We start from the raw sequence: 12211 nt of genomic DNA on the forward strand, positions 1-12211 counted from the left end.
GCTGTGCCGAGCCAGCTCAGCCAAGGGTTCACAAGCCTGAGTGAGGGCGGTGAAGGATGAAGAAATGACAGACAAAGAGAATAAGCTGGGTCTAGGTGGATCTTCCTGTGCCTGGCTGAGGCCACAGAGAGCAATCCAGAGGCAAGCTGAGCCTTGATTTTATAGCCAGAGGTAAACAAAGTAGTGGTCACCATAGTTACAATGTTCTTGTGAGTTTCACTTGTTTTGGCAGCACTTGCTGCACCTCCCAGAGCCCATTAGTTTCCCAGATAAGATCTAGGGAGCATCATAAGGTCAAGCTTAATTATGCTAAGAGGACTGTGCCCTCTAAGCTGGGACTTGCTTGTGGCTTTGCCAACAGGTCAGTCCGAGGCTTAACCCTATAGCCGCGCCCTATGGGGGTGACTGGGCTGCCAGGGGAGGGCAGTTGGGGGTGACCGGGCCTGCAGGGGAGGGCAGTTGGGGGCGACCGGGCTGGCAGGGGAGCAGTTAGGCGCCAATCAGACCAGCAGGGGAGTGGTTAGGGGGTGATCAGGCTGGCAGGCAGAAGTGGTTAGGCGCAATGAGGCAGGCAGGCAGGCAAGCTGTTGGGAGCCAGCAGTCCCAGATTGTGAGACGGATGTCCGACTCCCCCAAGGGGTCCCAGATTGGAGAGGGTGAAGGCTGGGCTGAGGGACACCTCTCCCCCCCAGTGACTAATTTTGTGCACCGGGCCTCTAGTATACTAATAATATGCTAAGGCCACTCAAATGCTCGCTATGACATGCACTGACTACCAGGGGGCAGACAGTCGACCAGTTGACCAGCTGCTGTGACATGCACTGACCACCAGGGGGCAGACAGTTGACTGGCTGACCAGTTGCTATGATGTGCACTGACCACCAGGGGGCAGATGCTCCGACCGGTAGGTTAACTTGCTGCTGGGATCCGGCCAATTGGAATTGGGACTGGGCAAGATGGGCCAGACACATCCTGGAGCCCTTCCGCGGTCCCTCCCCAGCTGGCCAACCTCAAGCGTCTCTCCCTGGCCCTGATCGTGCACCAGTGGGGTCCCTCAGCCTGGCCTGTGCCCTCATGCAATCTGGGACCTCTTGGGGGATGTTGGAGAGCCGGTTTCAGCCCAATCCCACAGGGGAGCGCCACTCAGCCAGAAGCCAGGCTCCCTGGGGAGCGGGCCTAAGCCATCAGTCGGACATCCCCTGAGGGCTCCCGGACTTCGAGAGGACACAGGCCGGGCTGAGAACCACCCCCACCCGGGGCTCTAGTGTTTATATATAAGCCACTAAATTGGCGGTAATTTGTCATGGCAGTAACAGGACACTAATACAGATTTTTACCTGTCCTCTCCTAATCAGTCCTTCCTGCTACCCACTCTCTCTGGTGCACAGAGCAGGACACTTCTAATTTGTTCCTATTTTCCAAAGTAATGGAGTTGTCCTGCTTTTTCTCAACACAAGCCTAAACTGTGCTTTTCTAACAGGGTTGTCTTTGGCATTCTTTGGCATATCCCAGAGTCCTTGAGGTTTCTATGAGAATTAAAAATTCTGTATATTAAGTTCCAAAGTTAGTTAAAAAATTAATATATAATTCAACTTAAAACCCAGAGGTCAGCCTCACCTTCATAAGAACACTCAAAGCGTTATCATGAAAGTCAGGAACAAGATAAGGGTATCATAAGTAGCACTCTTACAGCCATGCTGGAGGTGCTGGCTATTGTCATCACACAAGAAAAAAAAAAGATAGAATGGGACAAGAGGAGGTAAACTTGTATTTGTTTGCAAATGATATGATTGTATACCTGAAGGTCCAAGAGAAAAAACTAAAAAAATATACTAACAATAAAAGAATTCAGAGAAATGGCTTGGCACAACACTAATGTATAGTAATCAATATGTAAACAACAATTAGGGCATATAAATAATGTAAAAAATTATTCTGTTTCTAACAACAGAAACAAGAAAAGTAACAAGAAACATGCAAAATCAATATGAAGGAAATAAGCAAAACTTGAAAAAGAAAAAAAGTATGCTTTGGTCTTTGATACAAAGATATGTGTTTAAGACCACTACAGTTAGATCTGTTATTGGCAACCAAATAAAATTGATAAGAGAAATTTTTATCTTGTTCAAAAGTTCATTGTACATTCAGCCTTTTATATTACCTGGTCTTGTCTCAAGAATTTCAGTCTTCATGGAGATATGTAGGCTCTCCACTGGTGGAAGGCAGGGCACAGGTTAAGTGAGGCCTGATCTCTGGGTGGTCCAAGCCAAGCCCACCTTCGACTACCAGGCCATGGTGGGAACTCCTTAGATAGTGCCCTCTGCTAGTTGTCATGATCTGCTATGAGCAACTTCAGTCATCCTCTGTCTCTCTCCCTCTCTCTCTCTCAAACACATACACACACACTCTACTCCATCTGGACCATGCTAGGTTTCATTATCTTATTGTTATAACAATTGCTACATGGTAAGGGTAATCTTCCCACCAGGATCATAGCTAAAATAGCATTTTTTATTATCTTCAACATTTCTCTAGCCCAGGGGTGGGCAAACTTTTTGACTTGAGGGCCACAATGGGTTCTTAAACTGGACCGGAGGGCCGGAACAAAAGCATGGATGGAGTGTTTGTGTGAACTAATATAAATTCAAAGTAAACATCATTACATAAAAGGGTACGGTCTTTTTTTTTTTAGTTTTATTCATTTCAAACGGGCCGGATCCAGCCCACGGGCCGTAGTTTGCCCACGGCTGCACTAGCCCATCCTTGGGCTATAGGCTTTTTGACATCATTTTTACTTGTCTCATTTCACCCCAACTTCTCTTTCAGGTAATTGTCAGCAACACAGCAGTAAATATCAACACAAAGCAGATTATTATCGTAGATCATACAGGGAGAACAAAGGGTAAAATATTTAACTGCAGCAGTGTTTGACTATATTCTGTGCAGTGAGAAAACCTAAAGTCATTTCTTACTTCTTTTAGTCAGGTCAAGTTTCTAAGCTTTCTAAATATCCATTTTCCGGCTAATGAAAAGAAAGCAGGATTCCACCGAGTCTCCTATCCACCTACTCCAGGACTTCTGTGAGGATCAAATGAGATGAGGCACGGGAAAACACTTCACAGACATTTGGTTAAAGTGTAAAATGCTTCCACCTGGCTATAAAGCAAGTCATGTTCCTGGCCTGAAGAAACTCCAAGGAGTCTAGTCGCTAGGGAGAGGAAGCCGGGCGTTGCTATGTGACATCATTGCCTGGCAACCACAGCCACCATTTCAGGGCTATGGGCGCATTTTGCACCATAGCAGTGTTGGCTACGATTTGATGGGCTGTCGCTCAGGGTGGTGGCGGGGCCTGTGTCCCACTTGGGCGAAGCTGAGTGTTGCTTTGTGGGCACCAGGTCTTGCACTGCCGTTTCTCTGTAAATGGCCAGTGTGCATCACAGCAGCTCCTGTGTTGAACATCTGCCCCCTGGTGGTCAGGGCACATCATAGCGACTGGTTGGACGGTCACTTAGCATATTAGCCTTTTATATATATACTAGAGGCCTGTTGCACGAAAAGATTTTTGCAATAGGCCTTCCCTTCCCCTGGCTGCCGGCACCAGTTTTCCTCCGGCACCCGGGACCCAGGCCTTCGCTCCGGCCGGAGCCACCTTCAGTCTTCGCTCCGCCGCTTCGGGCCTATGTATGCAAATTAACCGCCATCTTTGTTGGCGGTTAATTTGCATATCACTGATTAGCCAATGGTGGGAGTAGCAAAGGTACGGTCAATTTGAATCTTTGTCTATTATTAGATAGGACTAGGGGCCCGGTGCATGAAATTCATGCACTGTGGGAGGGTGTCCCTCAGCCCAACCGGCCCCCTCTCACATACTGGGAGCCCTCGGGGGATGTCCTAGTGACAGCTTAGGCCCGCTCCCTGCTCCCCTGGAGGTTAGGGCCTAAGCTGCAGTCTGGCCTCCCTTTGTGGGAGGTGACCGGGCTGATCAGGGGAAGGCACCAGCCCCATCACCCCGCTGCTGCAGCCACTGCCAGTCACCGCAGCCAGCAAGGTTTTTTCATCAACATGGACTCCAGTCCCTTTACCATGAAAGAATAACAACTTTCTTTAGGCATTTTCAAGATGTGTCTTTCATATAATAATAATTTATTATTATTTTTATCCTCACCTGAGGATATGTTTCCATTGATTTTTAGAGAATGTGGAGAGAAAGGGAAAGACAGAGAGAAACATCAAAGTGAGAGGAACACTCTGATTGGTTGCCTCCTGCATGAGCCCTGACCTGGGCCCCGGCCAGGGAGGAGCCTGCAACCTAGGTACATGCCCTTAGTCAGAATTGAACTCAGACCCTGCCATTGGCAGGCCAAGGCATTATCCACTGAGCTAAACCGGCTAGGGCAGGATATGACATTTCTTAGCCCTCGAGCAGCGGACCTTCGTTCTTTTTGCCAGGAGTGTGGTGAAAAACCCTAGATCACCTTTTTGGATTTTTATTACCCAAGTTACTAAGAATATTACCAGTGGCTTACAGGGAGCTTAACCAATGAGCGGTCAGAAAAGGTGTTTCCTCTGTAGTTCACACCAATTGCCGGCTTGGCCTCCTCCCCTCCCCCACGCCTCAGGCCTGACGCCTCTGGCCCAGGCTTCAGGCCTGGGCAGGGAACCCCCATTTCCCCTCGATCACCAGCTCCTCCCTCGCCCAGGCCTCGACCAGAGCGTCGACCCCCATCACCCTCCGATCGCCAGATCGGCCCCTCGCCCAGGCCTGACGCCTCGGCCAGAGGCATCAGGCCTGGGCAGGGGACCCCCAGGCTCCTCCGATTGCCGGCTCCGCCCCCCGCCCAGGCCTGATGCCTCTGGCCCAGGCTTCAGGCCTGGGCAGGGGACCCCCATTTCCTCCTGATCACCGGCTCCGCCCTCGCCCAGGCCTGACATCTCGGCCAGAGGCGTCAACCCCCATCACCCTCCCATTGCTGGATCGGCCCCTTGCCCAGGCCTGATGCCTCCGCCAGAGGTGTCAGGCCTGGGCAGGGGACCCCCATCTCCCCCCCGATTACTGGCTTCTGGGGCTTCTGAGGCTGGCCTGCTGCCCGGGATGGCGGCTCATGCTGGCGGCTGTGCTGTCCTGCCCTGCCTGCAGTATGCAAATTAGCCGCCATCTTTGTTGGCGGTTAATTTGCATATCACACTGATTAGCCTATGTGAGGCGTAGCGAAGGTACGGTCAATTACCATGTTTGTCTATTATTAGATAGGATAGATGTTAAATGCTGCCTTTGTTGTAGCCTTTCCACTCCACCTCCTCCCCTTCCCTCACTTATTTTAAAATAAATCAAAACATTTTGGGAGACCTTAAAAGTATCTGTGGGCCCTGGGTTCAGAACCTTCCTTGCCAAATGGACGTTAGTTCTCCTTGGTGCCTGGGAACTGACTGTTAAATGTTTTGATCATCACCTTTGGTAAGACTTAAATTTGTATCTGAGAAGTATGTGGATGGAAAAAAAAAAAAGGGATACTTCGGAAAGTAACTTCATAGGGTGATCTAATCATAAAATCCAAACTGGGCAGGTCACGGTGGGTAGTCTCACCCCAGGCATAAAATTTCTTTAGTGGAAAGTTTTTAGCCAGCCCTGTCCATTGTTTTTGTGCCTCTAGATCAGTGGTTCTCAACCTTCCTAATGCCGCGACCCTTTAATACAGTTCCTTATGTTGCGGTGACCCCCAATTTCATTGTTACAAATTGAACATAATTAAAGCATAGTGATTAATCACAAAAACAGTATGTAATGAGAGAAACCAAGATGGCAGCATAGATAAACACCTGAAACTGCTGCCTCGCACAACCACTTCAAAAATACAACTAAAAGATAAAACAGACATCATCCAGAACCACAGGAAGGCTGGCTGAGTGGAAATTCTACAACTAGAAGGAAAGAGAAAAGCACACTGAGACTCAGAGGAGGTGCGGAAGTAAAGTGCAGAGGTACGGAGGCTCGAGCACGCATGGAAAGGGGCTGGCAACGGAGGACGCCGGTGTCTTTTGCATTCGGGAGGGAGGCACAAGCTCCCGACGGCCCTGACTTCAGTTCCAGGCTAGTCTCTGGGGACCCATACGGGGAGAAACTGGACTGTCTGGCAGCGGGCGAAACTCGAGGGCAGCTTTCTCTCAGAGGTGCTTGCAGCGATTACCAGGACACCGAGACCCAGGACCTCTTAGGGCAGGACTGAGGATCAGCCATAGCTGTTTGTTCTGCCCTGTTGATTTCCTGAGTCCCCACCCCACCCAAGCTGCTAGCAGAGACTTTTGCATATGAATGGGCTGGCCCTTTGAGATCTAAAATTACCTAACAAACTGCAGCTGGGTCAGAAAGACCCAGAACATCCAAAAGAAGGGCCAAGGCCCCACAGCAGCTTGCATTGCTTCACAGCTGGGCCTCATCTGGGCACCTCCAAAACCCAAACAAGGAAGAGGAACCTGCAGATCTCTCCGTAGCTCCTGCTGGGTAGCCTCAGGAAGAGGCTAAATTAATACCTCCTTAGAGATCCAAGAGCCTGTGTACCCAGTGGTCAGATTGGGACCATCCAGATTACAACTCCTCAGATCCATAAGGGACACACTCAGGGGGCAGACTCAGTGAGCACCAAAGCCCCACTGAAGCAAGTCTTGCCCCAAAAGGGTGTCTCCAGCACAGAAGTTCTCCCACTGTAGACACAGCTGATTCTCACAGACAATTGGCCTGGAGGTCAATTCCTCCCAGTGTTACCTACAACAATCAAGGCTTAACTACAACAAGACTGTGCACACAGCCCACAAAGGGGTGCACCAAGAGTGTCCACCTCAGGTAATTGGGGAGGCTGAGCCACTGGGCCCTATAGGACACCTAGCACAGAAAGCCACTCTATCAACACAGGGAAGCAGCCAAGATGGGGAGACAAAGAAACATGTCACAAATGACAGAAATGGAGGAAAGCAAACCACTGGATATAGAGTTTAAAACCATGGTTATAAGGTTTTTCAAGAATTTTCTAGAAACCACCGATAAATTTAGTGAGACCCTCGAGGATATGAAAAAGGACCAACTAGAAATTAAGCATACACTGACTGAAATAAAGAATAATATACAGAGATCCAACAGCAGACAAGAGGATCCCAAGAATCAAGTCAAAGATTTGAAATACGAAGAAGCAAAAAACACCCAACCAGAAAAGCAAAAAGAAAAAAGAATCCAAAAATATGAAGATAGTGTAAGGAGCCTCTGGGACAACTTCAAGCGTACCAACATCTGGATTATGGGGTGCCAGAAGAAGAGAGAGAGCAAGATATTGAAAACCTATTTGAAGAAATAATGACAGAAAACTTCCCCTACCTGTTGAAAGAAATAGACTTACAAGTCCAGGAAGTGCAGAAAACCCCAAACAAAAGGAATCCAAAGAGGACCACACCAAGACACATCATAATTAAAATGCCAAGGGCAAAAGACAAAGAGAAAATCTTAAAAGCAGCAAGAGAAAAAAAGTCAGTTACCTACAAGGGAGTACCCATATGATTGTCAGCTGATTTCTCAACAGAAACTATGCAGGCCAGAAGGGAGTGGCAAGAAATATTCAAAATGATGAATACCAAGAACCTACAACCAGCCAAAACCGGTTTGGCTCAGTGGATAGAGCGTCGGCCTGCGGACTCAAGGGTCCCAGGTTTGATTCCGGTCAAGGGCATGTACCTTGGTTGCGGGCACATCCCCAGTGAGAGATGTACAGGAGGCAGCTGATCGATGTTTCTCTCTCATCGATGTTTCTAACTCTCTATCTCTCTCCCTTCCTCTCTGAAAAAAAAAATCAATAAAATATATTTGAAAAAAAGAAAAAGAAAAAAAGAACCTACAACCAAGATTACTTTATCCAGCAAAGCTATCATTCAGAATTGAAAGTCAGATAAAGAGCTTCACTGATAAGAAAAAGCTAAAGGAGTTCATCACCACCAAACCAGTATTATATGAAATGCTGAAAGGTATTCCTTAAGAAGAGGAAGAAAAAGGTAAAGATGAAAATTATGAACAACAAATACATATCTATCAACAAGTGAATCTAAAAATCAAGTGAATAAAAAATCTGATGAACAGAGTACACTGGTGAATATAATAGAATCAGGGGCATAGAAAGGGAGTGGACTGACAATTCTCAGGGGGGAAAGGGGTGTGGGTGGTGTGGGAAGAGACTGGACAAAAATCGTACACCTATGGATGAGGACAGTGGGGGGGCGGGTAAGGGCAGAAGGTGGGGTGGGAACTGGGTGGAGGGGAGCTATTGGGGGAAAAAAGAGGAACAACTGTAATAATCTGAACAATAAAGATTTATTTAAAAAAAAATTTAAAAAGCAATATGTAACTATATATGTGTTTTCCGATGGTCTTAGGTGACCCCTGTGAAAGGGTCGTTCGACCCCCAAAGGGGTCTCGACCCACAGGTTGAGAACCGCTGCTCTAGATCAACACATCTGTGAAATACCAGAAGTAATTCCCCTTAAAAGATATATTAACTCTCAAGAGATTACATAATCTTGTTACTATCCTGTAATCCAGTTAATTCCTGCCTTGCTTTCTCCTACCTCCATGTAATCATCCTTACATCCCCTCCTTAATTTCAAATGCAGAAGCTGCAAAACTGTTATTCGAAGCATTTGAGATCTTGCTCCCTGGCATATGTAGTCAGTTTGGACCAAAAAAGCTTATAAAAATTCTCTGCAGGTTGGGATGTTTCTTACACTAACAAGTAGAAAACTCAAATGCCTTCAAGCAGTCTGGCTGTGGGGCATTTATTTGTTCACAGCATGTGTGTGGTGACAGCCTGGTGAACTGGAGTGCTCAGCTCGATTTCCAAGAAATTGCTGTGGCTCATTGCCAGACTTTCCCATTTTTCAAGAAAAGCTGGAAATCCTAAGTATTACACAAGTAAATTCTCCCAATTTAAAAATGCCAACTCAGATTTCAAAGAAACCAAAATCTCCCTGCTTGAGCCAAGCAAAACCTCTGGGTGGACTGCATCTGGCACTGCTCTTTGGTTGATGTTTAGCACAGCTGTAGGAAGAACCCTGAACAGATAGATGGCAGGTGTGGGGCAGAAAAGTGATTTGGTTTTAGTGTGATTGTGAAAAAGTAATGCTAATGGCAGTAAATTGTATTATTTCCTTACTATCTGTGTATAGTCCCTTGGCAATAGTAATTGTGAGTCTAATGAAAAATTTAAGATTCTGTAAAAATTCCACTTGTATATTCATGCTCTCTCATCCTTCTTAATTTGTGGTTTGAGTAATAGGGCCAAGATTTCATGATTTATATGTATCCAGGGGAACTATGCTCATTGCTGTGACTGAATTTTTGTAAGTATACTTAATTAGGCCTTAATAAAGGCCTAGGTATAACTTCTAGTCAGGTCAGATTTGTCTGACTTCCTTCAGGGCTTTATCGTATGAAAAAGAGAGGGAAGAAGTCTGCATTAACTTTAACTCTTTTGGGGTACACATTTAGTAAAAATTCTTTTTATGAGAAGCAGAACTTTAGGAATCTGAATGAAAAGCATGCATATATTTACTTTATAGAGACCAACTCATCGTCAGTGGAAAAGTGTAGGTTCCTGTGGATCAGACGCAGTCTCTAACTTAGGCTTGACGGAGGAAGAAGGTCTGTAAAGTCCTGGAGGAAGTACCATCTTCAAAAAGTAGCCTTCAATTAGAGGACAGCATGAGGGTGGGGGAAGAAGTACAAAACTGAAAAAGCAAGACCTGAGATTGAAAATAGATTCAATTGGACTGGAGGTTGCAAAGCATTGTTCCATTTTAATTTCAATGTATAGCACTTGTCACTTTCTAATTATTTCTTGTTTAGAAATCCTTTTTTTTTTTTGCTATTTGTTTATTGTTTGTTCTTCTAACCCCTCCCCTCACACAGGAGCCCTAGCCGGCTGATTCCTCAGTGTCTGGCACACAGATCCTGTTCTACCAGCTTCCCTCATCACTACCCAACCTCCGCCTTCTGCTCCCAACACTAACAGACAAAATTTTACTTCTTCAGAGCTGGTTCGAATGCTTCCTTCTCTGTGAAATCTCCCCCATCTCCTTACCCGACCTTTACCCTCAGAATTAATTACTTCTTTCAGAGTTCCCACAGCTATTGAGTTTTCCTTGCAGGATCAATTTAATTCTACAGTGTTAGTTTGCTGTTCTCTTCTCTTGCCCAACCTTCTTTAGGTTTTAAATCATATAAAGACAACGTATTTTTGTCTCTGCAAGCTTCTACACTTTGGGCAGGCTTTTATCACAAAAAGGGCTCAAAAATAGTTTGCATAAATAAATTAGAGTGAAGTCATGAACTTGTCCTCTTCCCTTCCCCCAGTCCTCAGAGCCATCTTTAAAAACTTAAAATCTGACTACTTCACAGTCCTAGTTAACTCTGTTGAAGGCCACTCTAGATCCTCAGAACATAATTCTAAATCCTAACCACCCTGGTTGCCTCAGGGCCCAGTATGAACGTACTTAGAATAGTATCTTTATAATTTTCTCTTATCCTGTCTCTGTAGACGCCCTAAATAGAGTCCGATCTCCCATTGCCGGAACCTCAGGTTGGGTCAAAAGCTCATCTTCTCCGCTTTCTGGGCACAATTCTATATTCAAGTACCTTGAGCAGACTGCAAGTTTCCCACCAGGGTGTGAGCTCCCCAGTGGTGCGAACAAGTCTGCACGGAGCACCAGGTCCCTAGGCCGTTCCAGACCTATTTTCGGAGTTGAAGTAAAATCCTGCCCAGCTGATCAGTGCCTTTCTTCTTTAAGGAGACGTCTCCTGCTCTCCAGGAAGCAGAACCGGCTCGCACCTATCAGGGATTGGCACTTGAAAAATAGTGAAGTATTGGCAGCCCCTGAAAGTCAGGACCAGAAGCTTCTTTAAATTCGCGGGTCCAATAACACACCCAGCAACCGAGACAACCAGAAAAACCAGCGTAGTGTGCGGGGCCGGAAAAAGGAGACTCCGGAAGTCATGTGCACACGAGCTGGAACACCATCTCGGCAGTTGACTATTCAGCCTTGCAGACGTTCTGGCGGGCTCCGCTGCGATCCACTCTTTCGGCGCTCGACTCGCCAGCGCTGCTGCCGCCGCCGAAGGAGGGGCAAAGCTCAAGATGGCGGACAAAACGCCAGGCGGCTCTCAGAAGGCCAGTTCAAAGGTAATTTCTCAGAGGACTGCGTAAGTCAGAGAGTCCCCCGTCGTCTGGGACCTGCAGATGCTCCTGGCCGGCGGGAGGGGTTTGGTGGGAGTCCACGTTTCGTTCGCGATGGCAGGCCGGGTGCCGACGCACCGCGGTGCGCAGGTTGAGAGGCCTGGCTTCCCTCCTAGTCCCAGCCCGGACTCGGCTGGAGACTGGCGGGCCCTGGGGTGGCGAGGGCTGGCGTGAGGAGTCCGGCCCACGCTTGGCATTGGCATGAAGACAGAGGTTTCGATTGGGGTCTGAAGCGGCGAAAATGCGCCACGGTGTCTCACCTTGCTGCACGCTGAGGCCGCTGATCAAAGCTTGGGAGAGGTGATCGCTTTCGGCGATTACGTCCCTCCCTGCCCATCTTTTCTCGGTTCTTTGGTTTTGGGTCTCACGTGCCGGCCTCCCTCCATTTCCTTCAGGCCCGCCTGGGAATCATTAACCCGTGGGGCGGGCAGTTGTGAGCCGAGGACCCACCCGAGGGCGCGGGGCGGCGCGGCGCGGCGGGGCTGCCTCCCGAGGTTCACGCGCTGCACGTGGCCTGCCTCGCTGCCCCGAGGCAGAACTGAGCGAGTACCGGGTGCGCCCTGCCTGCGGGGCGCGGGTCCCCGCGTGTCCGCGTGCGCTTTACTGAAAGGGGGACTTCCGGGGTGCGAGGCCACCTGGTTTAGAAAGTCGCCGTGGAGTTTGCAGGGAGTGGTGTGCGCCACTTGGAAAACCTTTGAGCTGGAGAAGTTGTTTGGTGTTAGGTTGTGTTTAGCAGCATCAGGTCTTGGACGGGTCATTCAATCGTTTTTTCTTTGAGTTCCTCATCTCGAACACGATATAGGTACTGGCTGCAGTAGCTGTTAAGTTTTTAATGCTGATGTAAGAAGTTGTTTAACACTTAAACGCTCTGTGACATCTTAAAGCCGCTTATTAGGAAGTTAAGTGTATGGTAGACCGGGCGGACGTGCCTTGCGTTTACAGTTTGT

At 47.8% G+C, this 12211-nt stretch overlaps 2 protein-coding genes across 12 annotated transcripts in view; one reads left to right on the forward strand and one right to left on the reverse strand.

The window, feature by feature from the left end:
* The window catches only part of PAQR9 (progestin and adipoQ receptor family member 9), a 55917-nt gene extending 44793 nt beyond the window's left edge, over window positions 1–11124 (reverse strand). For all 4 annotated transcript variants that reach the window (XR_001347556.2, XR_002828497.1, XM_023751462.1 and 1 more), the window contains exons 1-2: window positions 10667–11124; window positions 9585–9759 (exon numbers count right to left, since the gene is read on the reverse strand). The gene's annotated coding sequence lies outside the window, so the exon portion shown is untranslated. The remainder of the gene's footprint in view (window positions 1–9584; window positions 9760–10666) is intronic.
* U2SURP (U2 snRNP associated SURP domain containing) overlaps window positions 11087–12211 on the forward strand; it is a 72892-nt gene continuing 71767 nt past the window's right edge. For 5 of the 8 annotated variants that reach the window (XM_006085776.3, XM_023751460.1, XM_006085778.3 and 2 more), the window contains exon 1: window positions 11087–11210. In XM_006085776.3, the coding sequence (XP_006085838.1) occupies window positions 11166–11210 (45 nt within the window). In that variant the 5' untranslated portion in view covers window positions 11087–11165. The remainder of the gene's footprint in view (window positions 11211–12211) is intronic. The other 3 variants (XM_023751459.1, XM_023751457.1, XM_023751458.1) reach the window with 3 other exon arrangements.

This window comes from Myotis lucifugus, unplaced genomic scaffold (genome assembly GCF_000147115.1).
Source record: "Myotis lucifugus unplaced genomic scaffold, Myoluc2.0 scaffold_21, whole genome shotgun sequence".
Taxonomy (NCBI): Eukaryota; Metazoa; Chordata; class Mammalia; order Chiroptera; family Vespertilionidae; genus Myotis; species Myotis lucifugus.